General features: G+C 43.8%; 1 protein-coding gene across 5 annotated transcripts in view; it reads left to right on the top strand.

The window, feature by feature from the left end:
* The window catches only part of LOC140459589 (cell division cycle and apoptosis regulator protein 1-like), a 70528-nt gene that overhangs the window by 16117 nt on the left and 30092 nt on the right, over positions 1–24319 (top strand). For all 5 annotated transcript variants that reach the window (XM_072553843.1, XM_072553839.1, XM_072553842.1 and 2 more), the window contains 7 exons: positions 599–739; positions 7887–8112; positions 8923–9036; positions 10938–11104; positions 12841–13051; positions 16038–16121; positions 19143–19343. In XM_072553843.1, the coding sequence (XP_072409944.1) occupies positions 599–739; positions 7887–8112; positions 8923–9036; positions 10938–11104; positions 12841–13051; positions 16038–16121; positions 19143–19343 (1144 nt within the window). The remainder of the gene's footprint in view (positions 1–598; positions 740–7886; positions 8113–8922; positions 9037–10937; positions 11105–12840; positions 13052–16037; positions 16122–19142; positions 19344–24319) is intronic.

The following is a 24319-nucleotide window of genomic DNA, read 5'->3' as shown; positions in this document are numbered from 1 at the left end:
CAGGCAGCATCAGAAAAGCAGTAAAATCGACGTTTGGGGCAAAAACCCTTCTTCAGCATTTTCCTGCTTCTCCAATGCTGCCTGAGCTGCTGTGCTTTTCCAGCACCAAACCTTGACAGCTCTCTGATTGTGGCTGGCATCATAGCTGAGGAGGTGAAGGACTGAAAGGTGATTGCTTCAAAGCATCAGTTATCTGTGGGAAGGCAGCATCTGAGAGTTTGGATGTGCTCTTGGCTGACCTAGTCACCACTATTATGTTATTTTTCTTGAAAAGAATTTGAAAAGGTTTGGATCTGTCCTGATTTAATGTTAGTTTAACAAAACATTGCTCAAAAAGTATGATGGTAACAGGGACAGGTGCTTGTCACTTTTGAGCTGCTGTCTTGGTGTGTGGACATAAGCTTAGCCTGTGCTGAAACTGATAGGGATGTGAAGGTTTTTTTTATATACAGAAGTTAAACTTGCTGAGCAATTCTCAGGACTTAGTCTTGACAAACTTCAGCAGATTTGTTTTTGTGGTTTCATGTTAGCCAGAAGAGAGGTGTGTTACATTTGAAATCTGTCTTTGGGTTTTTACGTTGTCTCTTTTCTTGTACAGAGACAATTACAAGCGTCTCGGTGGCCAGGGTGGTTCCCACAAACGATACCAGGATATGGGCTCTGGGGAAGGACCAGCGAAAAAAGCACGGCATTACATCCCTTCATACAGTGTGCAGTACTCCCGCTTCTCATTGGACAGGTACTAACTCTTTAAGTATGACCGTGTGTGTAGAATTGATTTTGCTGAGAAGGTGAGTTAATCTGGCTGCAGCTATTGAGCATTGATCCAGCGTATTTTTGTATCTTTCTTCGTACTTGTACAGCTGCTTTTCACTTGTATGGACCGTTGTTTTCACAGCCCATCGCCTCTTTTCATTGTGAATTGTCAAATCCCTGAAAGCTTTGCACTGTTCAGTGTCAGATTCCTCACATGGTAATGGGGCAAGAGTCAATTGCGATGGGACCAATTTGCTCATAATGAAGCCCCACTTCTGCCCCAGGTTGCTGCATGTTATAAAACGATTCTGTTTCCCATATGGCCAATTGCTTCTCTTCTGTACCACTAACAAAAATGAAAGAATCTTGAATAAATTGAAAATAATTGTTTATTTTAACAAAACCTACATTTAGAGCCAGTAGCAAACTCTGGTTCACAGCGAATTGATTCTGGATTAAAGCAATATCCACTTAGTCCCACTGCAGGCACACTTTTAAACAATTCAAAAAATGACAAGCTTCTGCAGAGATAATGGATTGTTTTTAAAAAAAACAAGCGGAGAGGACAAAACCTTGTTGGCCATGGGGCTGGAAACTCAGCACAGACTATGAACATATACAAGGATATGAATCAGGAACAGGAGAACGCCATCTGGCTCCTCGAGTCTCCTCAAACATGAAAGGATTCAGCTAAGATTTACAAGGATGTTGTTGGATTTGGGGAGTTTCAGCAACAGGGAGAGACTCAATTCGCTGGGGCTATATTCCCTGGAGTGTCGGAGGCTGAGGGGTAACCTTAGAGATCTTTATAAAATCATGAGCATGAATAGGGTGAGTAGCAGAGATCTTTTTCCCAGGGTAGAGGGGTCCAAAACTAAAAGAAATAGGATTAAAGTGAGAAGGGAAACATGGGTGGTGCTTGTCAAAGGAAGTGATGGAGGCTGGTACAATGATAATTTTTAAAAGGCACCTGGATGGGTATATGAATAGGAAGGGTTTGTAGGGATATGGGCTAAATGGCAACAAGTAGGACCAAATTAATATAAGATATCTGGTTGGCATAGGCAAGTTGGCCCAAAGGGTCTATTTCAGTGTTGTATATCTCTGATTCTGAGATCGTGGCTGACATGGTTATAACCTCAAGTCCGCTTTCCTGCCTGCTCAGTGATAACAGTGGTGCTGAAGAGCTGTCTTCTCACTTTCTCCATCTGTCTATCTGGTTTGTTGCAGCCTTTAGTTCACTTGAGTCCACATGCTTTCAAACCCTTGAACAAGGGTGTGCTTCTGCATTAAAAATATTCAATGACACTGAATTCACCTCCTTTTCAGGAAGTGTGTTCCAAAAGGTCATGGATCCTTTTAATAGGAAAAAGTTCTCTTCACCACCTCTGTTTAACCAGATGACATGTAATGTTTAAACCATGTCTTCCATTTCTTGATTCTCCCATAGGCAGAAACATCCTCTCCATATTCACCCTGTCATGACTTTCCAGCGCTTGGTTTCAATCGTGTTGCACCTTGCTCATGTAACCTCCTGTGGTTACAAGCTGAACTTGTCGAACCTTTCCTCATTTTCAAAAAAACCCTGCACGTCACAGGCATGAATCTGCTAAAACTTCACTGAACGACCTCCAATTTGCACGGAAGCATAAATGATTGGAGCAATTCAGTAGCCTATTCCTGCTTTTCTCGCATATCCTTTAATCAGTTTACTCCGTTATAATCCAATTCCTTAAAATCATGCAATGTTTTGGCTTCATCTTTCTGTGGTAGCAAATTTTACAGGCTAACTACTCTTGGTGAAGAAATTTCTGCTCCTCTCAGTCCTAAATACTTTGCCCATACCCTCCAATTCTGGACTTCTCCACTATTGGAACATTCTTCCTACATCTACTGTGATAAGTCCTGTTCACATTTTATATTTGATGAGATTCCCCTCCCCATTACTCTTATCTCGAGCAAATATAATCTTAACTGATTCAGCCTGTCCTCACAGGTCAATCCTGCCTGCCTAGGAATCAGTCTGGTAAGCCTATGCTGTACTCCCTCTATAGCAACAGTGTCCTTCCTCAGACATGAAGACCAAAACCACACTCATGATTCCAGGTGTGGTCTCAGCAAGGCGTTATATAAATGTAGCAAGACACCCCTGCTTTTGAACCGGCTATGAAGATCAACATACCATTTGCCGCCTTTGCTGCCTACTGCGCTTTCTACACGAGGGCACCCAGGTCTCATTGTACATTCCGTGCTGAATTTATAGCCATCCAGATAATCTGCCTCCCTATTTTTGCTAACGAAGTAGACAACCTCATTTATCCACATTAATCTGCATCTGCCATGCATGTACCCACTCTCTTTGTCCAAACCACAGTGCAGTATGTCTGAAATCCTGTTTACATCGCACCCTCTCACCCACCTTTATACCATCTGCAAATTTGGGGATATTGTATTTAGTTTTCCTGTCTAAATCATTTCTACATATTGTGAATAGCTGGGGTTCCAGCAGTGATCTCTGCATTAACCCAGTAGTCACTGTGTTCTGTTTGGAATAAGTCCTGGATTTCCCTGCTCTTTTGTTTTGAAAGTGCTAACCAATTTTCTATCCAGTTCAATTGGCATGTCATGCTCCCTCTCCAAAAAAATCCCATACACTTTCATTTTATACCTTAACATCTCATGTGGGTCTTTGTTGAAAGCCTTTTGAAAATCCAAACAAACCACCTTCATTGGCTTCCTGATCAATAAGCGACATCCTTGAAGAATTCCAGTTGAGTTGTCAAGCATTATTTCCCTTTTCATGAATCCATGTTTACTCTCTCAGATCCTGCCACTGCTGTGTACATCCCTCCTTAAATAAGGTAGCTAGTATTGTATATCATATACCAGACGTGGTCTCACTGGTATCCAGTTGTGGTCTCACTGGTATACTGTGTAATAGAAGCATAACCTCTCAATTTTTGTATTCAGTATCCCAAGTGATAAACATTGTATTAGCTTTCCTGATTACATGTTGTACTTGCATAATTATTTGTGATTCATGCACTCGGATACCCATTTCCAAATTTAATTGAGTTCTGCAATCTCTCCATTTTGGTAGCATGCTTTTTATTTGTATAGGAGCAAATTACTGCAAATGATAGAATCTGTGCTGAGAAAGCAAGCTAACTTTGAGTCCAGATGACTTGTGCTAGAGCTGAAGTCTGTGATGTCCAGCATTTTTTTGTTTTCAGTCCTTTTTTTTATTCCTACCAAAATTGATCGTTTCATGTCTTGCCTATTATGCTGCCTTTGCCATCTTTTATAGATAATAGACAATAGGTCTGGAAAATGTGTTGCTGGAAAAGCGCAGCAGGTCAAGCAGCATCCACGGAGCAGGAGAATCGACGTTTCGGGCATAGGCCCTTCTTCAGCTTCAGGAGAATTGACATGAAAAGACAATAGGTGCAAGAGTAGGCTATTCTGCCCTTCCAGCCTGCACCACCCATTATTATGATCATGGCTGATCATCCTCAGTCAGTATCCCGTTCCTGCCTTATCCCCATAACCCTTGATTCCACTATCCTTGAGAGCTCTATCCAACTCTTTCTGAAATGAATCCAGAGACTGGGCCTTCACTGCCCTCTGGGGCAGAGTATTCCACACACCCACCACTCTCTGGGTGAAGAGGTTTCTCCTCATCTCTGTCCTAAATGGTCTACCCCTTATTTTTAAGCTGTGTCCTCTGGTTCGGGACTCACCCATCAGCGGAAACATGTTTCCTGCCTCCAGAGTGTCCAATCCTTTAATCATCTTATATGTCTCAATCAGATCCCCTCTCGGCCTTCTAAACTCAAGGGTATACAAGCCCAGTCGCTCCAGTCTTTCAGTGTAAGGTAATCCTGCCATTCCAGGAATTGACCTCGTGAACCTACGCTGCACTCCCTGAATAGCCAGAATGTCTTTCCTCAAATTTGGAGACCAGAACTGCACACAATATTCCAGGTGCGGTCTCACCAGGAACCTGTACAGCTGCAGAAGAACCTCTTTGCTTCTATACTCAATCCCTCTTATGAAGGCCAGCATGCTATTAGATTTCTTCACTACCTACTGTACCTGCATGCTTACCTTCATTGACTGGTGTACAAGAACACCCAGATCTCTCTGTACCGCCCCTTTACCTAAATTGATTCCATTGAGGTAGTAATCTGCCTTCCTGTTCTTGCCACCAAAGTGGATAACCAAACATTTATTTTTAAACGCTCACTTAACCTATGCCCTACTAGTACCTTTTTGGAGCCTATTAGTATCTGCTTCAAAACTGATTTTGCTATCTATTTTTAGGTAAGTCATCCTGCAACTCTGAGACTTTGGTCAGGTCTTATTTGAAGGACTGTGCGTAATTCTGTTTGCCACACTATCGGAAGGTTTTGGAAAGGGCGTTGAAGAAGTTTACTGGAACGTTGCCTGCAGTATTAACTAAAGCAGAGGGTGGACATGCTTGGATTGGTTTTGTTCGAGTGATGTCAACAAAGCAGTGACCTGATAGAAGTATATAAAATTATGAAAGGCATTGGTTGGATGGACAGTCAGAGTCTCTTTCCTAAGATGGAAATGTGAAATACCAGGAGACAAAGACTTAAGATGAGAAGGAGAGGTTTAAATAAGTTATGTTTTTAGGAAAGTGTTTTCCACACCGGGTAATAGGTGCCTGGAGTGTGTTAACAGGGAATGTGGTAGATAGCAAACTTTCACAGGCATTAGAAAGGCACACGAACAGGCAGTCAACAGAGAGGTGCAGGAAGACTGGATCAGTTTAGAAAAGCATCATGATATCGAGGACATGAGGCCCTGTTCCTGTGCTGTACTGTTGTCAGCATGAACCAAATTTGGCTTCGTATAAATTATAAACTCTTGGGATTGCAGCAGTAATCCCTGTGACACACCACTCATTATATTTTGCCAACTTGAGGAAGGCCCATTTATCCCTACACTCTCATTTCAATATGCTGTCTCCATGGTATTAGGATGAGCTGGCAAGATGGATACAAAAGTGGCTTAATCATAGGGGACAGAGGATAGCGGTGGAAGGATGCGTTTAGGAATGGAAGGCTGTGACTTGAGGTTCCTTAGGGGTCAGTGCTGGGACCTCTGCTGTTTGTTCGAAATAAATGATTTGGAGGAAATGTAGCTGGTCTGATGACTAAGTTTGTGGACAATACATAGATTAGTGGAGTTACATTTATTGAAGAGGATTGTCAAAGGTCACAGCCGGAGGCATAGAGTTGGAGGTATGGACAGGAAAACGGCTGACAGAGTTTAATCTGGACAAATATGAGGTGATGCATTTTGGAAGGTCAAGTGCAGGTGGAAATTATACAGTGAATGGCAAAAATTTAATGATATGCAGAGAGATCTGGGTGTGCCGGTCCACAGATCACTGACGGTGGCAGCGCAGGTGGACAAGGTAGTAAAAAAAAGTCCAGTGGCATGCTTGCTTTCATTGCAAGGGGCATTGAGTATAGGGATTGATAAATTAGGCTGCAGCTTTACAGAACTTTAGTTGGTTCTGGTCATCACATTACCAGAGATGGTACAGAAATGTTTACCAGGATGTTGCCTGGTACGGAGGATTTTAGGGATGAAGAAAGGTTGGATAAACTGGGTTTGTTTTCATTGGGAGACATGAAGTTGAGGGGCAACCTGATAGACGTTTATAAGATTGTGAACGGCATGGATAGGAGAGAATGGAAAGTATGAGGCTTTTTCTCAGGGTGGAGAGGTCATTTACTGGGAGACACAGGCTCAAGGTGCGAGACGAAAGGTTTAAAAGAAATGTGCAAGGCAAGTTTTTCACACAGAGTGGTGAATGCCTGGAACATGGTGCCAGAGGAAGTGGTGGAAGCAGACACAATAGCAGCATTCAAGAAGCACCAGAATGAATATAGGAATGGAATGGAGAGGTACGGATCCTGTAAGTGAAGACAGTTTTAGTATGGAAGCACAGCATGTGTCAGCGCAAGCTTGGAGGAATGAAGGGCTTGTTCCTGTACTGTGTCGTTCTTTGTTCATACTGTGAGTCTTTTACTTTCTACAGTAATGTTTCACGGCATACCTTATGAAATGCCTTCAGGAAATGTAAATACAGTACATTCACCAGTTCCTATTTGTCCACAATGCCTGTTACTCTCCAGTTGTAAAACAAGTTCCATTTGCTGCCTTCCAAATAGATGGGACTATCCACAAATTATAGGAATTTTGGAGAATTAGAATCAATATGTTGATTATCTCACCAGTAACTTTGCATGTAATGACTTCTCACACCAACTGTTTCCTGTTGGCAAAAGCTGAATTGCTGACTGCTGTGGATTGATGGTAATTATCTATTAAACACGGTCACAGTCCAAATTTTCAGGGTTTATCAGTTAGGCAAGTAGTGTTATTTGGGAACTTGTATCACTTCCCAGAGACTTCTGCTAAGAGGAGGATTTCAGGGAAGACTCTTGAGGCTGCCGTGGTATCTTTGTTACATTGCCCATTGAGTGCAGAGAGAGTTGAGAAACCATTATTAGCATAGAGGTCGCCAGTCCTTTTAAAGCCAAGCTTTCGCAGGAAATAAGGTGATCGGCCCCACCTTTTAATTCCTTGTAGCTTAATTGTTTATCCAAAGTCACTTGATTTCCAGGAAATACAGATAAACCACTGCGCACTTTACACTACTAGCTTCAATTCCAATAAATTGCATGGTTAAAAACTTTCCAATTCAGACAATGTCCAAATTGTTTTAAAATGTTCCTTTTTTCCCCAGCTTATCAAGAAATATATATATTCCAAGCAGTGCTCTATATGATGGTTAGGTGATGATCAGTGTGATTTCCCACAGAATGTTGGGACATGAGTCATTACAGGAGGACAGAAAACAAGTTTGAGAGTTCAAAGCTGCTGGTTTGGAATGTGAATGAATTGTGTACCGTTGAATGACCAGTGGGTTGGACTTGTGGAGAGGGCTATTGTGAGTGAGTGTATTTGGAGCATTGTCTTCAATTGTTACTAGTATTTTGATGGAAGAAAGCTGCACTAAGGTCTTGGTGCTATGTTTAAATCGCATAGCCAGTCTTTGTAGTCGCAGTGTTTTCTCTTTTGTTTTCCAGCTCTTCTTGTGATGCGATCGAGGTCCAGCGTCGATATCCCTGTCTCCACATCCCTGATACATTCTTTGATAGCAAGATTTGCTGGGTGAATACATTCCCATTGAGTGAGCCTTTACAATTGGGACAGAAATGCGTTTTCCATGTGATGGAGGAAGGATCGAGCCTGGATGAGGAACAAGAGACTCAAGTGGAACCTGCTGATGCAGATTCCACCTACAGTGCCAAGGTGAGATCTCTGGCAATGTACACTTTAATTGTCCGTCAGAGTGCATATGAAGTGAGCACATATCCTAGTGCACTTGTCTACGGTATTTCTGTCTGTTGGCTAGTTTTCATTCATTCATGGGATGTGGGCATCCCTGGCTAGGGCAGCATTTATTGCCCATCCCTAATTACCCAGAGCGCAGTTAAGTGTCACCCAGATTGCTGGGCCTATAGTGTCACATGTAGGCTAGACCAGGTAAGAATGGCATTTTCTTTCCCTGAAGGGCATGAGTGAACTGGATGAGTTTGTCGGACAATCGGTGATGGGTTCGTGGTCGTTATTAGACTCTTAATTCCAGATATTTATTGACTTCAGATTTGACCATCTGCCATCGTGGGATTTGAACCTACGTCCCCTGAATATTCTCAGGGTCTCTGGATTAGCTGTCCAACAATAACACCACAAGGCCACTGCCTGCCCCACACATGCACGGTGCTGTTCCCTGTCTCTCCCTCAGAAGCACTAACACAGACAGCACAAGTTCCCAATCTGTTCAAGATGAAATTGAAACTGAAGGTTGCCACATCACTATGTGAACATTAGCTCACAAAACTATTCAGTAGTATTGAGTTTATCTATCAGGAAAACAGAGCAAGTACATGGTCATCAAGTTGTGCAGATTGCTCCAAGTGAAGAGTTAATGCAGTTTGAAGAACCAAATGTTTGTTTCTTGTGTTGTAATTTGTGTTGATAACCTAGTCCGAATTTGAACTGTGAAATGAGTGTTGTTGCTTCCAGCCTTTTCACTGCTGAGTCTGATTGAAATTTTAGGTGATACTGTTGCAATGCCCTGACCTCCAGAAGCTGTATAGCCAGGCATGCACATTGGCTGAAGTCCCAAAAGAGACAGCTGATGTTCCTCAACATCCTAACAAACTGATCAAGGTAGGTTAACAGTCATGTGTTTTTGCAAAAGGGCTTCTCTCCTGTGATCTCGTGGGGATAGTGACTGCCTGCTGGGGCATATGCTCCTTTGCATCAGAAGTAAATGGAAGGTTATGTTTGTGTGAAATTAACGCTATCAGCTCTTACAGCAGGAATGTTTAAGTCAGGTGTTAACTCCAGTCCTGTGGATCACCCATATCCTATTGCTTAGGCTTGATACTGGATGGATAAGATGTAAAAAAGCAAAGTCATACTCTCTGGGCAGAGAGGTAAATTTCAGCATTCAATTTCTGTCCAGATCAATCCACCCACAAGTCACTGGTACACATTTTTGGATATTCCTTACCAAGATACAATAGTTTCTGATATTGCTAATTGAGGTGCATAGTTCAGTGCCACCAGTTGTCATTAACAACAGGTCATTGACACTATTAGGTTCACAAGAATGATCCTAGTAATCGAAGGCTGAATATATGAGGAACTTTTGAAGACTTGAGGTATATACTCTATGAAGTTTAGAAGAATGACAGGAGAGCTCATTGAAACTTAGAGAATAGTGGACAGTTTGGACTGAGTGGAAGTTGGGAAGATGTTTACGTTGGCAGGAGACACTATGAGCTGAGGGCACAGCCAGAGAGTGATGAATCTATGGAATTCACTGCCCGAGAAGGCTGTGGAGGCCCGGTCATTGAGTATATTTAAGACTGAGATAGATGGGTTCTTGAGTATCAAAGGGGTCAGGGGTTACAGGGAGAATGAGGTTGAGAAACTTAGCAGCTATAATTGAATAGCAGAGCAGAATTGGTGAGCTCAATGGCCTAATTTCTGCTTCTATGTCTTATGGTCTGTACTCTACGACAACAGATCCACCACTCTGAGTGTCAGCACTTAGAGAGCCACATTGTTGGAGGGTCAGCACTGAGGGAGGCCCACACTGTCAGAGGGTCAGCACCGTGTTATCAGGAGAGCTTTCTAACTTGTGGGGAGATAAAATGTTTTTTTGTCTATGCAAGTCAATTTTACTGTGGAAGGAGTGAGTTTGTTACATTACTGAATCAGTGGCACCAGGATTTATGTAGCTATGGAAACACTGATGATGGGTCTCAGATTGTTTGAGCTGTTTGTTTCAGAGCAGCCCATAACTTCCAGATCCACAAACAAAAAAACACGTCTCTCTGTACCCCTCTGGTGTGAATGCAATGACAGAAACATCAAGAATGTAAAAGAGGCATTCCACCAGAAAAGACCAAGGCTCACCGATGAAGTGAAGAACAACCATTATTTCACAGACATAGTGTGTCACCATGGCTGAAATGAGAGACAGTTTTTATTCATTCTTGTGGTCTGGACTTTTCATCTTTGAAATTTTGTTTAGTCCTGCATTATATCAGCCTTGAGACTGAGTCTTTTATCTGTTTTAATCATGAATATATCTGAAAGTGCATGTACATTTGGGATTCTTAAAGGGTATTGTTTAAGTCACCGTAATAGATTAATAATCTTTGTTCTGAAATTGATTGAAATTGTGTGTATCATTTTCTATGAATGACAAAACCTGGTGTGAATCTTTTGTCTACAATTCCAGTCAGTCATACAAATTGGTCACCCTTGGGGTGTGATTGGTATTTTATACATTTTGGGACGTGATGTGAAACAGTGAGGTACGATTATTCGTGCGCTCTTCCTGGGTAGGTCGTGAAAAGTGCAATGGCTACTAAGTTTCAGGTATGTTTCATTGACAGTGAAGCTTTTGCGGATATCTCAAGATGTGTAAGTTGCTGTATAAGTGCAAGTTTATAGTCTATTCACCAGGGTGCAAGTTGAGCTGCCATTTCTTCAAAGTCTCTGTTTTTTGGCGGATTTCATTCTTGTCATTATTTCTCTATTGTTTCATTATGCAGTTTTTGGTGGGGATGAAGGGCAAAGAGGAGGCTGTACTGATTGGAGGGTCATGGTCTCCATCCCTTGATGGCCTCTGTCCAGAGAAGGATCCAAGGGTACTCATCAAGACAGCCATTCGAACCACCAAATCCTTGACTGGCATTGATCTGAGTGCCTGCACTCAATGGTGAGTTTGCATCCAAGCATAGCAGGGTGGGGAGCATGGTGGGCATAGCTGCATGCTGCTTTAAGTAATGGTGAGGTCACCCTGATCATTGAAATGAACGCAGTCCATCATGTTGAATCGCAGGAGGAAAGCTAGTTCAACTGTGCACTCAATCATTCAGTGCTGGGGCATTGCAGGGTTTGATGAATGAACCAGCTTCACCCATCAGTTCAACATCACATTCAAATGTGAAGCTAACAGGAAAGATGCAGAGTCTGCTCATGATATGGCACAGAATCAAGGAGAGGTGTGTCCTGTAGGGTAACACATACACACCACAGAGGGGCCATGTCTTAGAGTAAAGTCGGATAAAAGCATCAACTAAAGCATGGGCAGCTGTGATGATAGTTCTTCAGAGCCATTAGCCGAACAGGCATCAAATAGAATTTCATGTTTTCTGGTTGGAAGAACACAAGGCCAGCCTTGCAGTGGGATATGAAATTGTACTGATGTCCTGTCACCTGATGTATGATGTTTGTGCTGTAAGCAGCCAGGAGGCTGACCCCTTACCTCTGGTCATTTGCTGCTGTGACCTTTGTTTGAACAGTCTCTGTCAATATTCTGAATGATAAACAATTGTTTAATGCTGAGGAAATCCCAAACGTTCTTCAAAAGAAAAGCCCAGTTTGTTTCTGTTATGTTCAATATATCCGACCTACTTTGAGTCTGAGTTGCGTGTTTGTAAATCCAGAACTGAAAGGAGCTCTGACAAGGAGAACATGTTGCTTCACTTGATGGCCCTGCTGGATTTGCCCAGCAGTGCAAGATGGTTCAGGTCAGCAGGTGAAAATGGCATGGGCTGTCTTGTTCTCTCTCTCTATTTCACGCACCATCCCTGTTTTTCTTTGTCTCATTTACTGACTTGTTCATTTTTTTTTCTCGCTGTCTGTTTATTCTCTCTCCCATGCTCACCGTCTCTTATTTTCCCAGTCTTCCGTTCTCTCTTGTGTATTTGCACTGTCTACATCACTTTTGCTTGCTTCTAGTTTTCTTCATATATTCTCTACCCCTCTGTCCCATGTTTTTTCTCGATCTCCATGTTCTCTTCCCTTCTCCCTCCCCTGCCTCTGTCCCCTCTCCCTTCCCTGCCAGTCTTCCCTCCTCACCTCTCCCTCTCCCCCGGCATCCCTCCCCATCTTCTCTCCCTCTCTCCCTCTCTCCCTCTCTCCCTCTCTCCCTCTCTCTCTCTCTCCCTTCCCTGCCTTCTCTCTTTCCCTCCCCCCACCTTCTGTCTCTTTCTGTCCCTGCCTCTTCCAACTGCGTGTGTGGTCTCTCGCTCTCGCTCTCTCTCTTGCTGACCGCAATCCCTAACCCAGTGTGTGTTAGAGAGATGGATGGTGTTCACTCATGTTCACGTCTGTGTTCTGTGAGGGTGGGAGCCAGAGTTCCCAGTCTGTTGAGAATGGACAAGGATTAGCCCACGTGCAACTAAATCAAGTCCTCAGATTCTCATCAAGTAGCTGTTGCTTAACTCTGAAGTCAGGGGTCCCACTTGTGCTCACTATCTCTTGAACTGTCTAGTAACTCTTCAGCAGCTGCAGACAGACTCAGCTCAAGAGTGCAGCAGGAAGTGAACACTTCTGGGAAAAGGGGGTGAATTTGAAAGCTGGGGAGATGATGCGGGACAGTCGACTGTGAGCATTGGATTTCTGGTCGTGTGTGCTGCTATATCCAGTAACACTCTTCCCTTGTGACAGGTTTCGCTTTGCTGAGCTTCGCTACCATCAGCCTGGAGAGCTCCGTGAAGGGCGGCTGCTCCCAGCCCGCGTGGAGACTGTGGTTGTATTTCTGCCGGATGTTTGGCATTGCCTCCCTACTCGCTTGGAGTGGGACGCACTGTCCCTGGGATACACGCAACAGCTGACTGACAGGGACCAGGCAGAGCACAAGGACACGGACCGAGATGAGGCATTTAATCTTTTTTTATTACTCCATTCTCTTACACAAACACTGACACAAACATTCCCACTCATACACACACGTGCACAGTGGTACCCCTCCACTACCATAGCAGGGATGACCAGTAGCACTCAGATGACGTGACCATTTGACGTCCTTAAAAGATTTTCTCCCTGAAATTTTCAAATGATGGAGCGGAAAATTATTGTAGCTCCTCTCGGCACTCTGTGTGAATGTGGAGGGGGGTGTCATTCTCAAACACAGCAACTGTCCACGTCTCACTTCCTTAAACAGAGTCAGGGTAACAGCTAGCATTGTAATTTGCACGGAACACCACCTGAAGGATGATTTGAACCCTCCTTCCTGGAGTTAGATTCCCGGACAAGGTTGACGTTTGTACTTTGTCAACCTGTGACTCTTATGTCGTGAAGGAAACGTAAAGGGAACTCCCAGTAATGCTCAATGCTAACACAATTTGTCACTGTTTCTGGAGGGAGCTGAAACTGAATTTAAGGGTAACAGTTATACTCAGCACCTTCATTCAGCTCTCAGGATGTGGCAGTGCAGGTGGATTGAACATGGTTCATCTGTGTTTCCCCAGGGAAATTAGGTGAGGGTCAATCTCTGGTTCCTCACAACGTAAGAGGACGTAGATGATTTGCCTGTCTTCTGCCATGATGTGACACGAACTGAGGTATGTTATATCTGTCCAGTGTACTGTTGGTGCACAGTGGGGTAATAGCAAATCTGCACAGAGAATGTAAATAAAAGCCAAAAGAACTGCAGATACTGAAAATCAGCAACAAAAACAGAAGTTGCTAGAAAAGCTCAGCAGTTCTGGCAGTATCTATGGAGAGAAATCAGAGCTAATGTTTTAGATTGAGTGACTGTTCCTCAGAACTGTTTTAGTTAGAGAAGGCAAAGTCAACATTTACTCACTGTCTTAGTGCCGTGACTACATACTGTCTAATCTGAATACCAGACTGTGTATTTCTGCCTGAAGACTAGAGAACAAACATTTCAACTTCCAAAAAGCTCTGTTTAAGGAAATGTGAGGTGGCATGTGTGCAGAACATACGCATGCACAAACACACACCTTTGCCACACACACGCGCGCACATACAAACCTATATCTGTGACATCCTCAACACTTTCTTTAACACTGTTTATGATGCAGTTTTCCAGACAATTGATTGTTCCTTCCCCTGACGGGCTCTATCCTTTCAGCTCCCCATCTTCCATCCATGTAAGGAGCAACTGCTCTCTGTGTGTGTGGCCCATTTCCACATTGGATTTTCAGTCCAACACTTGCAGTGTAATTTCCATCTCATTCGACGAACCAACACTCCAAAGACTGTTACTCAGTTTTTCCAAAAGAATCCTGCTCCCAGGCTGGTGTCCATTCAGAACAGAGCTTTATACTGGTAGAGCAAGTAGTGAGTTGGGAACAAGTAAGCTTGTCCTGTTGTAGTGTTCACAGAAACTATAGACGAACATCCCGTGGACTCGGGATTTAATGCATAATTAAAATATGACCTGACAACAAGAGTTCTGCAGTGATGAGAAAATGGCATGTTGGCAGATGAAGGAAGTTCATTCACCCAAAATTTGAACACTGGCTCTGAGCTTAGCAGCCAGAGGAAAAGTAATAATGAATGTGTGGGGTCATCTGTTGGCAAATTCAGTTGTGGCATAGCAATTGTTGGTACAGTATTCATAACAGCAAAAGACTGCCCCATCAGTACCGTATCACAGTGATCAGCAGAGACAGCCCACTTGTATATCGACCCAGAGCTATACAGTGACCAACATCTCCCATCAGTACTGTAACCCAGTGTCATACAGTGATAGACCTGTCCCCACCAGTACTATATTCTAATGTTATACAGCCTTGTCCCCACCAGCACTATACCCCAGGGTTATATAGTGACCGACCTGTTACAACCACTACTGTACCCCACTGTTACACAATCAGCATGTTCAACTCAGGCTGTAGTTGGGTGAGGCCTACACCTCAGCCTGAAGTTAGGATTTGCTCTACATGAGATCAAATGGTGATAGATGTTTGTCAGGCGATAAAGCTGTGGATGTGCATTGTTGAAATGCACTGTGTAGCAATCTAGTATCATGCCGATATGGGTGTAACTACTAGAATTGCTGAATGCTATTTGGACCATATGACCTAAAATTCCGAACAGTCGAAGTTCTCCCTGACTGTCTCAGTGCTGCGAGCAGATGGCAGCATCCTCTCTGCCCCATGCACAGAAAGATTTCAGTGATGCAGTTCAAATGTGTCCTCCTTTGTTATGATCTGTGTTCCATGACCCAGCTAATTAGTGCTCTGGGAGCGCATCTGCATCTGGGAAGCAATGGAGGAGTTGGAAGCCAGAGCAGGTATGGGGAAATGAACACCCTGATAACTGCAGATCTGTCCTCAGTCTGTTTGGGGACAGTGCATGGAGAGCTTTACCCTGTATCTAACCCTGTGCTGTACCTGTCCGAGAAGTGTTTGACATTTCAGCTGTTAGAAATATGTCTCATTCCTTCGCTTTGAAGAGCAAAGTTGTGAAGCATAATTGCAGAAAGAGGGCTTGGTTCCCTGATGTGCACCACTACAGGGTAGGGCAGATGGGGAGGAAAATGTGAGAAGCAGGCTGCTTTATTGATTGGATAAAGACATGGAGTTTCATTCTTATGTGTGCATGCGTGTGTGTTTGTGTTTGTGTGAGCACTTCAAGTTATGAATCTTCCCTTCCATTTCTGTAATGGGCCTCTTCACGAGGGAGTAGATCTCCTTGTTTAGGATGATTATGCAGACGATCTCACGTTCCAGGTGATGGCTGTTCCAGACCGTGCGCAGTACAGGGACACGTCCAAGTCTTGTATGTGGCTGGTTGGTGCAATGACAATCTAGTCTGTGATATTTGATAAAAGAAGGAACTTAGTCGATATTGATGACTGCTCGGAGTAATGTAAGGCATGTTTCTCTTCTCAGCCTGAAGAGAAGATGGAAGAACAGGGAGAAGACTCCCTTCCCACTCCAACCCAGTGGAGCAGTTTGGACCTGAAGACGATGAAAGTGAGATGTGCTTCTGTATCACAACCCTCTGTCACACTCCTCTCTGCACGTGCCACTTCATGATGCTGTCATCATTTTTTGTTGTGTATTTGCTTCAAATCCCTTTTGATTTGTTCAATCCTGTCTTTACGTCCTAACCCTGAAACCCTGTCTTTCATGGCATTGATAGCATACAACACACAATGTTCAGTTTCAACCTATGTCACCGCTAATTGCGAAGAACTCTCAAGTCAGGAAGGTGTGGATTCGAGCTTCAATCCAGTACCATGAATGCAAAGTTAAAAATCACACAACACTTGGTTATAGTCCAATAGGTTTATTTGGAAGTACGAGCTTTCGAAGCAGTCCTTATCTCCATTTTAAATGGAAGTCCCCTCACTCGTAACTGTTCCTCTTTGTCTTAGTCTTGCCCAAAAGAGAAAGCGTCCTCTGGGCATCCACTGTTGTCAAGTCCATTCAGTCCTTGCATATTTCAGTATGACCACCTCTCATTCCGGTAATCACTAAATCAACACAGCCCAACCTGTCCAATGTTTCTTCATCTTCAGCAACCTATGAAATGTCTGACCCACATTTGGTGGGTCTGTTGGCTACAGGACCTGGATAAGTGACATTAGCGCCACATGAAGGTAAGGAAGTGCCGGCCTCCCAACAAGAGCGAATCCAATCATTTCTCCATGACATTGGCATCGTGGAATGCTAAAATGTTACAGTACAGGATGAATTAATTCGACCCATCATGTCTGTACCGGCTTCCCCAAGAGTTTCCTGGCTCGTCCAGCACTATCTCTGTAGCCCTGTAAATTCATCACTTTGAAATATATATATATAGCTCTTTTTTCAAACTCGTATGGAATCCACTTCCACACTCCTAAGCAGGCACATTCCAGGTCCAAACAACTCACGAGTTAGGACTTTTCACCTAATCTCTTGCTGACAGTCTTGAAATTGTGACCCCCCTTCTCATCACTGACATACCAACTGGTGAAAGCAATGTCCTTCTTGACCCTGTTAAAATTGTACATAATTTTGAACACCTCAGTGTGGTCATCTTTTAATATTATTTATATTAATATTGTGGGTATTACTGTTGACCAGAAACTCAACTGGACCAGTTTAGAACTGAACTGTGCAAGTACTGTGGCTACAAATGCAGGTCAGAGCCAGTGAAGAGCTCACTTCGTGATTTCTCCAGTGTCAGTCTGCCAAGTGCAAGGCAAACATCAGGAATGTGATGGAACACTGTTTACTTGACTGGATAAGCGCTGCTTTAGCAACAACACACTAAGATTAACAGCATTCAGTTGAATCAGCCCCTTGCTTGGCACCTCATCCACCACCTTCCAAATCCACTCCTCCTGCCACCAGTGATCAATAGCTGCAGTGTTTAGCATCAACAAGATGCACTGCAGAAATTTATCAAGTCTCCAGAGATAGCACCTGTCAAACCCACGATTTCTTCCATCCCGAAAGCCAAAGCCAAGGGCAACAGGCACATTGGAACACCACCGCCGGCAAGTTCCCTTCCAAGGGCAACAGGCACATTGGAACACCACCGCCGGCAAGTTCCCTTCCAAGGGCAACAGGCACATTGGAACACCACCGCCGGCAAGTTCCCTTCCAAGGGCAACAGGCACATTGGAACACCACCGCCGGCAAGTTCCCTTCCAAGGGCAACAGGCACATTGGAACACCACCGCCGGCAAGTTCCCTTCCAAGGGCAACAGGCACATTGGAACACCACCGCCGGCAAGTTCCCTTCCAAGGGCAACAGGCACATTGGAACACCACCGCCGGCAAGTTCCCTTCCAAGGGCAACAGGCACATTGGAACACCACCGCCGGCAAGTTCCCTTCCAAGGGCAACAGGCACATTGGAACACCACCGCCGGCAAGTTCCCTTCCAAGGGCAACAGGCACATTGGAACACCACCGCCGGCAAGTTCCCTTCCAAGGGCAACAGGCACATTGGAACACCACCGCCGGCAAGTTCCCTTCCAAGGGCAACAGGCACATTGGAACACCACCGCCGGCAAGTTCCCTTCCAAGGGCAACAGGCACATTGGAACACCACCGCCGGCAAGTTCCCTTCCAAGGGACTCACCATCCTGATTTAGAAATATTTGACTGACTCAAAAACCTGGGCTTCCCTGTTTTATGGCATCAGGGTGGTTCAGAAGGTAGCTCACATCACCTCAAGGCCAACTGGGACAATAATTGCTGGCCTATCCAGCAATGCCTAATTTCCACAAATGAAAAAAATCAGTCAAGTCAATCTTGTCTAAACTGAGCATCATGCAGTTTTACCAAAATTTGGGTTCATTAAGATCTAGTATAACTAGCAAATGATCACTATAAATGCTAATTCCCTTGCAATACACCTCCCTACTTGCTAGACGTGCGTAAATAACAGTGATTTGTTTCCCAAGCTATTTGATCCCCTTCTATTCACTTTAAATGAAATGCTTGCTTTCTGCCACAATGGACAGGTTGACATTTTGTCACAATATATTTCATCTGCCAAATTATTACTCATTCATTTACCATATTTATATCCCTTTGTAGACTTCTTGTATCCTCTTTCTAACTTCCTTTTCCAACTGTCTTTGTTCCATTAGATACTGTACATCTGGTCTCTTTATTGGAAAGTAATGGGTGTTGCTTTGAGGCCACAGCCGTGATCATTTGGCTTTCTATTTGTTACATATTGCCAACCTGAAAATCACCCACTTCTGCCTCCTGACTGATTGCTGTTAGCTAACCCATCCCTGATCCATGTTCCACTCAACACTGTGAGCTGCTACTTTGAGAAATAACTTCTGTGGTGACACCTTGTCAGGTGCATTGAGTGTGTCAACCTCTACAGGTTCCTTACTTTCTGTCTTCTCTGTAGAGGTTTCCAAAGTAAAGTTACTTGCTGTGTATGAGATGAAACTTGTATGGGTATCAGTGCACGAGCAGCAGACTGCTTTCCTGGATTCAAACATCAATCAGGCGCTGACAATTTTTCTCAAAATTTTAGGTGGAAGATTTCCGTCGAGAGCTGAAAGCAAGGAATCTGAATTCCAAGGGAACAAAGGCTCAGCTTGTGAGCCGTCTGGAAAAAGAGCTGGAGGAGGAGGCAGCAAAGGAAGAGATTGAAAAGGATGAAACTGCAGAACAGAAAGAGGCAGCAATGGAAGCTACGGAAGAAGATAGTTCACCTGCGGAGGAGCAGAAGGAGGTGAGAATATTGACTGGCTTGTATGTATGGGACACAAATTAAATTTTGCACATGGTTCTTAATTTAAAAGTGTATTCAATCTTGAACAAGAAAAGTATAAAAAGAAATGAACACCACCTGAATGCACAAACCTTCGAACATGACTGAGTAGTTCACATGGCATTTGTTGGAGTACAGGCATTATTAATGGAGGTACAGCACAAAGTTAGGGGCTGTGCTGAAGCTTTTTAAAACACTCTTTCAACCCTGCTTAACAAAACACAGATCAGCTTCCTGTACGTAATAATTACTGCTTATTGCAAATAAATAGATTCCAACTGCAGGTCAGCAGAAGTGGTGGAAAGAGAAATGGGGAAGTTGCGTTTTTTAAGGCTAGTATCACAGCACTAATCAGAAATGAAATAACTGAAGAATCATCCACTGATGCTTTGTAGGTGGAGATAAGAAATAAGAAAAGGATGGTGTTTTTTTGGACTAACCCAGACCCCCTCAAAATATTGCAAGACGGCAGCCCAGACCCTAACTTTTCAAGTTGTTTTAAGCTGGTGTGTAGAGTGGATGTTCCAGGAGTGATGCAGCTGACCCAAGCACTCACTTTGTTTCAATCCAATTCGATTTACAGACTCCTGAATGAATCGTGAACCAAAGAGAACCGAATTTAGAATAACTTAATCTAAGTGAAACCCGTGTTGACTCTATGGCAACATAATGATGCTGTTCCAAATATTTGCAAGATCCACTTAAACTCCCGCTGAGTAAAAAATGGGAAAACCAAACCTCTGTTGAATCTGGGAACTTTTCTCCCCAGCTCAAACTTGACCAGCAGCTTCAAACAGACCGCTTGCTAACACCAAACCAAATCACATCTGAACTGGGAGAATTTGGCCATTCCCCTTTCATTGTACAAATCTTTTCATAGAAAGACTTAAAAGCTTGCTCAAGTAGATATTTCCAGACATATCGGAACCTCCGCCTTTATGACCCCTCTTGGAAAAAAAACCAAGGGCAACATGACCTTGTTAAAGGGGCAGCATGGTCACAGGTGACGTTATTGGGGTTTTACCATAGACCCCCAAATAGTCAATGAAAATTAGAGGAACGAATATGCAGGGAGACTGGGGACACTTGAAGGAACAATAGAGTTGTCATAGGTGATTTTTATTTTTCTAATATCGACTGGACTGCCGTGGCTTTAAGGGTTTAGATGAGGTAGACTTTGTTGAGTGCATTTAAGAAAGTTTCCTCAGGCAGTGTGATGATTACATTAGATTCCCTGTTGTGTGGAAACAGACCCTTCGGCCCAATCAGTCCACGCCGACCTGAAGAGTAACCCACCCAGACCCATTTCCCTCTGACCAATGCACTTAACACTACGGGCAGTTTAGCATGACCAATTTACCTGACCTGCACATCTTTGGACTGTGGGAGGAAACCGGAGCACCCGGAAGAAACCCACACAGACACAGGGAGAATGTGCAAACTCCACACAGACAGTCACCTGAGGCGGGAATCAAACCTGAGACCCTGGTGCTGTGAGGCAGCAGTGCTAACCACTGAGCCACTGTGCCACCCCGAGCGAGGGTCCTCCTCAGGAACAGGCAAAACTCAATCTACTCTTGGGAAATAGGGCAGGACAGGTGCTGGAGGTGTCAGTGAGGGAGTATTTTGGGAACTATGACCATAGTCACATTGATTTCAAAATAGTTATGGAGGGGGACAAAACTAGCCCTCAGGTTCTAAACTGGGGCAAGGTGAATTTTGATGGAATTAGACAGGAGCTTGGAGGGGTTGATTGGAGTGGTTGTTGGCAGATCAAGGGTCTCCGGCAAGTGGGAGGCCTTTAAGAGTGAGATAGCTAGAGTTCAAGGTCTGTATGAGGGTGAGGGGCCAGATTGACAGGAAGAGGGAACCCTGGATGACAAGAGGTATTGAGGCTTTGACCAGAAAAAAAGAGGAGACATGGCTCAGGTATAGGCAGCTGGAGGTAAATAGATATACAAGAACTTACTGAAAAAAGAAATCAGGAGGGCGAAAAGGGGGCACGAAACAGCTTTGACTGAGAAGATTAGGTGAATGCAAAGAGCTTATTTAAGGAAAAAGAATGACGAGAAAGGGAGAGAAAATAGGGCTCCTTAAGGACCAAAGTGAACATGTATGTGTAAAACCACAGGAGATGGGTGAGGTTCTCGATGAATATTTCTCCTGTGTTTACCGTGGAGAAAGACATGAAGACTTCGGAAGTTAGTGGTCATAGCTTGGAGACAGACCATATCACATTAGAGGAGATGTCAGATCTGTTAGAATGTACGCAGGTAGATAAATCTCCTGGTCCTGACCAGATATATCCAAGAACACTGCCAGAGGCGAGAGAAGAAATTGCAGGGCCCTGGCTGATTAATTTCTGAATCATTGTTAGGCTCAGGTGAGGTCCCGGAAGACTGGAGGGTAGCGAACATTGTGCCCTTATTCAAGAAATTCTGCAAAGAAAAATCTGGGAGCTATTAATCAGTAAGCCTAGCATTTGTGGTGGGTAAGTTACTTGAGAAGATTCTGAGAGAGTATACATGCATTGAAAAGATGGGCTTTGTTGAGGAGCAGTTAGCAGGGTTTTGTGCATGGGAGATCATGCCGCACAAATTTGTTGGAGTTCTTTGATGAAGTGATGAGGAAGGTTGTTGAGGGCAAGGCGGTAGATGTCGTCTTTCTGGATTTCAGTACGGCCTTTGGTAAAGTTTCACGTGATAGGCTGCTCTCTGGAAGGTCAAATCGCATGGAATCCAGGGAGAGCTGTCAAATTGGCTTGATGGTAGGAAGCAGAGAGCAATAGTGGAAGGATGCTTGTCGGACTGGAGGTCTGTTGACTTGTGGAATGCCTCTGGGGTTGGTGCTGGGCCCATTACTGTTTGTTATCTATGCCAATGATTTGGGTGAGAATGTGCAAAGCATAATGAGTAAATTTGCAGAAGACACTAAAATAGGCCGAATCGTGGACAGTGAGGAAGATTATCAGAAATTGCAGCAGGACCATTATTGGTAGTGGAATTGAGTTTTGGATCCATGAGGTCATGTTGCAGCTGTACAAAACTGGGGGGGGGGGGTGCGGCAGCACTTGGAGTATAGCGTACAATTCTGGTCACCGCATTATAGGAAGGATGTGGAAGCTTTGGAAAGGTTTCAAAGGAGATTTACTAGGATATTGCCTGGTATGAAGGGATGGCCTTATGAGGAAACACTGAGGGACTTGAGGCTGCTTTCGTCAGAAAGAAGAAGGTTAAGAGGGCACTTAATTGAGACATACCAGATGATCAGAGGGTTAGATAGGGTGGACAGTGAGAGCCTTTTTCCTCGGATGGTGATAGCAAGCATTTGGGGACACAGCTTTAAATTGAGGGGTGATAGATGTAGGATGGATGTCAGAGGTAGTTTCTTTACTCATAGTAGTAAGGGCATGGAACAGCCTGCCTGCAACAGTAGTAGACTCGTCAGCTTTAAGGGCATTTAAATGGTCATTGGATAAACATATGGATGATAATGGAATAGTGTAGGTTAGATGGGCTTCAGATTAGTTCCACAGGTCGGCGCAACATCGAGGGCAGAAGGGCCTAAGGTGTGCTGTAATGTTCCATGTACTCTGACCTTGATCAGCTGGGAAGGTGGCCTGAGAAATGGTAAACTGAGTTTAATTTCGATAAGTGCAAGGTCTTGCATTGTGGAAAGACAACTCAAGGTCAGTGTTTCATGGCAAATGATGGGCCCTTCAGAAGTGTAGTGGAACAGAGGGACCTTGGAGTTCAGGTGCACATTTCTGTGAAAGTGGAGTCACAGATAGACAGGGCGGTTAAGAAGGCTTTTGGCACACCGGCCTTCATCAGTCAGGGCATTGAGTAATGAAGTTGGGAAGTTATATTGCAGTTGTACAGGATGTTGTAGTATTGTGTTCAGTTTTGGTTACCTTGCTGTCGAAAGCTTGATAGTAAACTGGAAAGAGTGCAGCACAAATTTACAAGGATGTTGCCAGGTCTCAGTGGTTATCCAGAGAGACTGGACAAGTTAGGACTTTTTTCTTTCGAGCATGGGAGACTGACAGGGGATCATTTTGAAATGTATAAGATCATAAGAGGCATGGGCAGGGTGAATGCACTCAGTCTTTTTCCCAGGGTTGGGGAATCGAGAACAAGAGGGCATTGGTTTGAGGTTGGAGGGGGGGGAAGAATAAAAGGAAACATGAGGGGAAAATTTTTGTACAGAGGATGGTGTGCTTTTGGAATAAGCTGCCAGCAGAAGTTGTTGAGGCGGGTACATGAATAACATTTAATAGGAATTTGGACAAATACATGGAAAGGAAAAGTTTGGAAGGATATGGACCAAGTGTAAGTAAATGGTGTTCGCATAAGTATGCTTTTTGGTCAGCATGGCCTAGTTTGGTTCAAAGGGCCCGTCCCCCTCCTATCGACTCAGTGACTCTATCTGTCAACCTGGAAATGAAATGCAGCAACTGCCCCCACTGCTTGAAGCAAGAAGAGTGTAAACAGCACCTAAAGTGCTAGCAGCTTACTTTTAAAAATTGTAGCAATCCTTTCGTTAGCTTTTGAATCAGTTCTTTATCTATTTCACTGCATAGTCAAAAATACAGAAGCAGAACAGATACAATGTTTACATGGAGTAGACACATTTCGGGCATTTATTAGCAAGAGAATTAGAAGTGACCTGAGCTAATACAAAGTCTCACAGGATTTTGAAGTTACTCCTGAAAGGATGCCTAAAACGCTTCTAGTTGGAATTTTTAAAAGTCAGTTCGCGTAAAGTAGATTGTTCTCCCACATATGAAATTCTATGTGCACTTGAACTAGATTATTCTTTGGAAGTGCAAACGTACATGAGATATGCTGAATGGAATGTTTCTGGGTCTCTTACCGAAAATCATCCAAGAGCTGAGCACCAGCCCTCCCCTCTACACTCCTTGCCTGTACTCTCTC

Source organism: Chiloscyllium punctatum, chromosome 35 (assembly GCF_047496795.1).
Source record: "Chiloscyllium punctatum isolate Juve2018m chromosome 35, sChiPun1.3, whole genome shotgun sequence".
Taxonomy (NCBI): Eukaryota; Metazoa; Chordata; class Chondrichthyes; order Orectolobiformes; family Hemiscylliidae; genus Chiloscyllium; species Chiloscyllium punctatum.
This window is presented reverse-complemented; position numbering and strand designations above follow the sequence as displayed.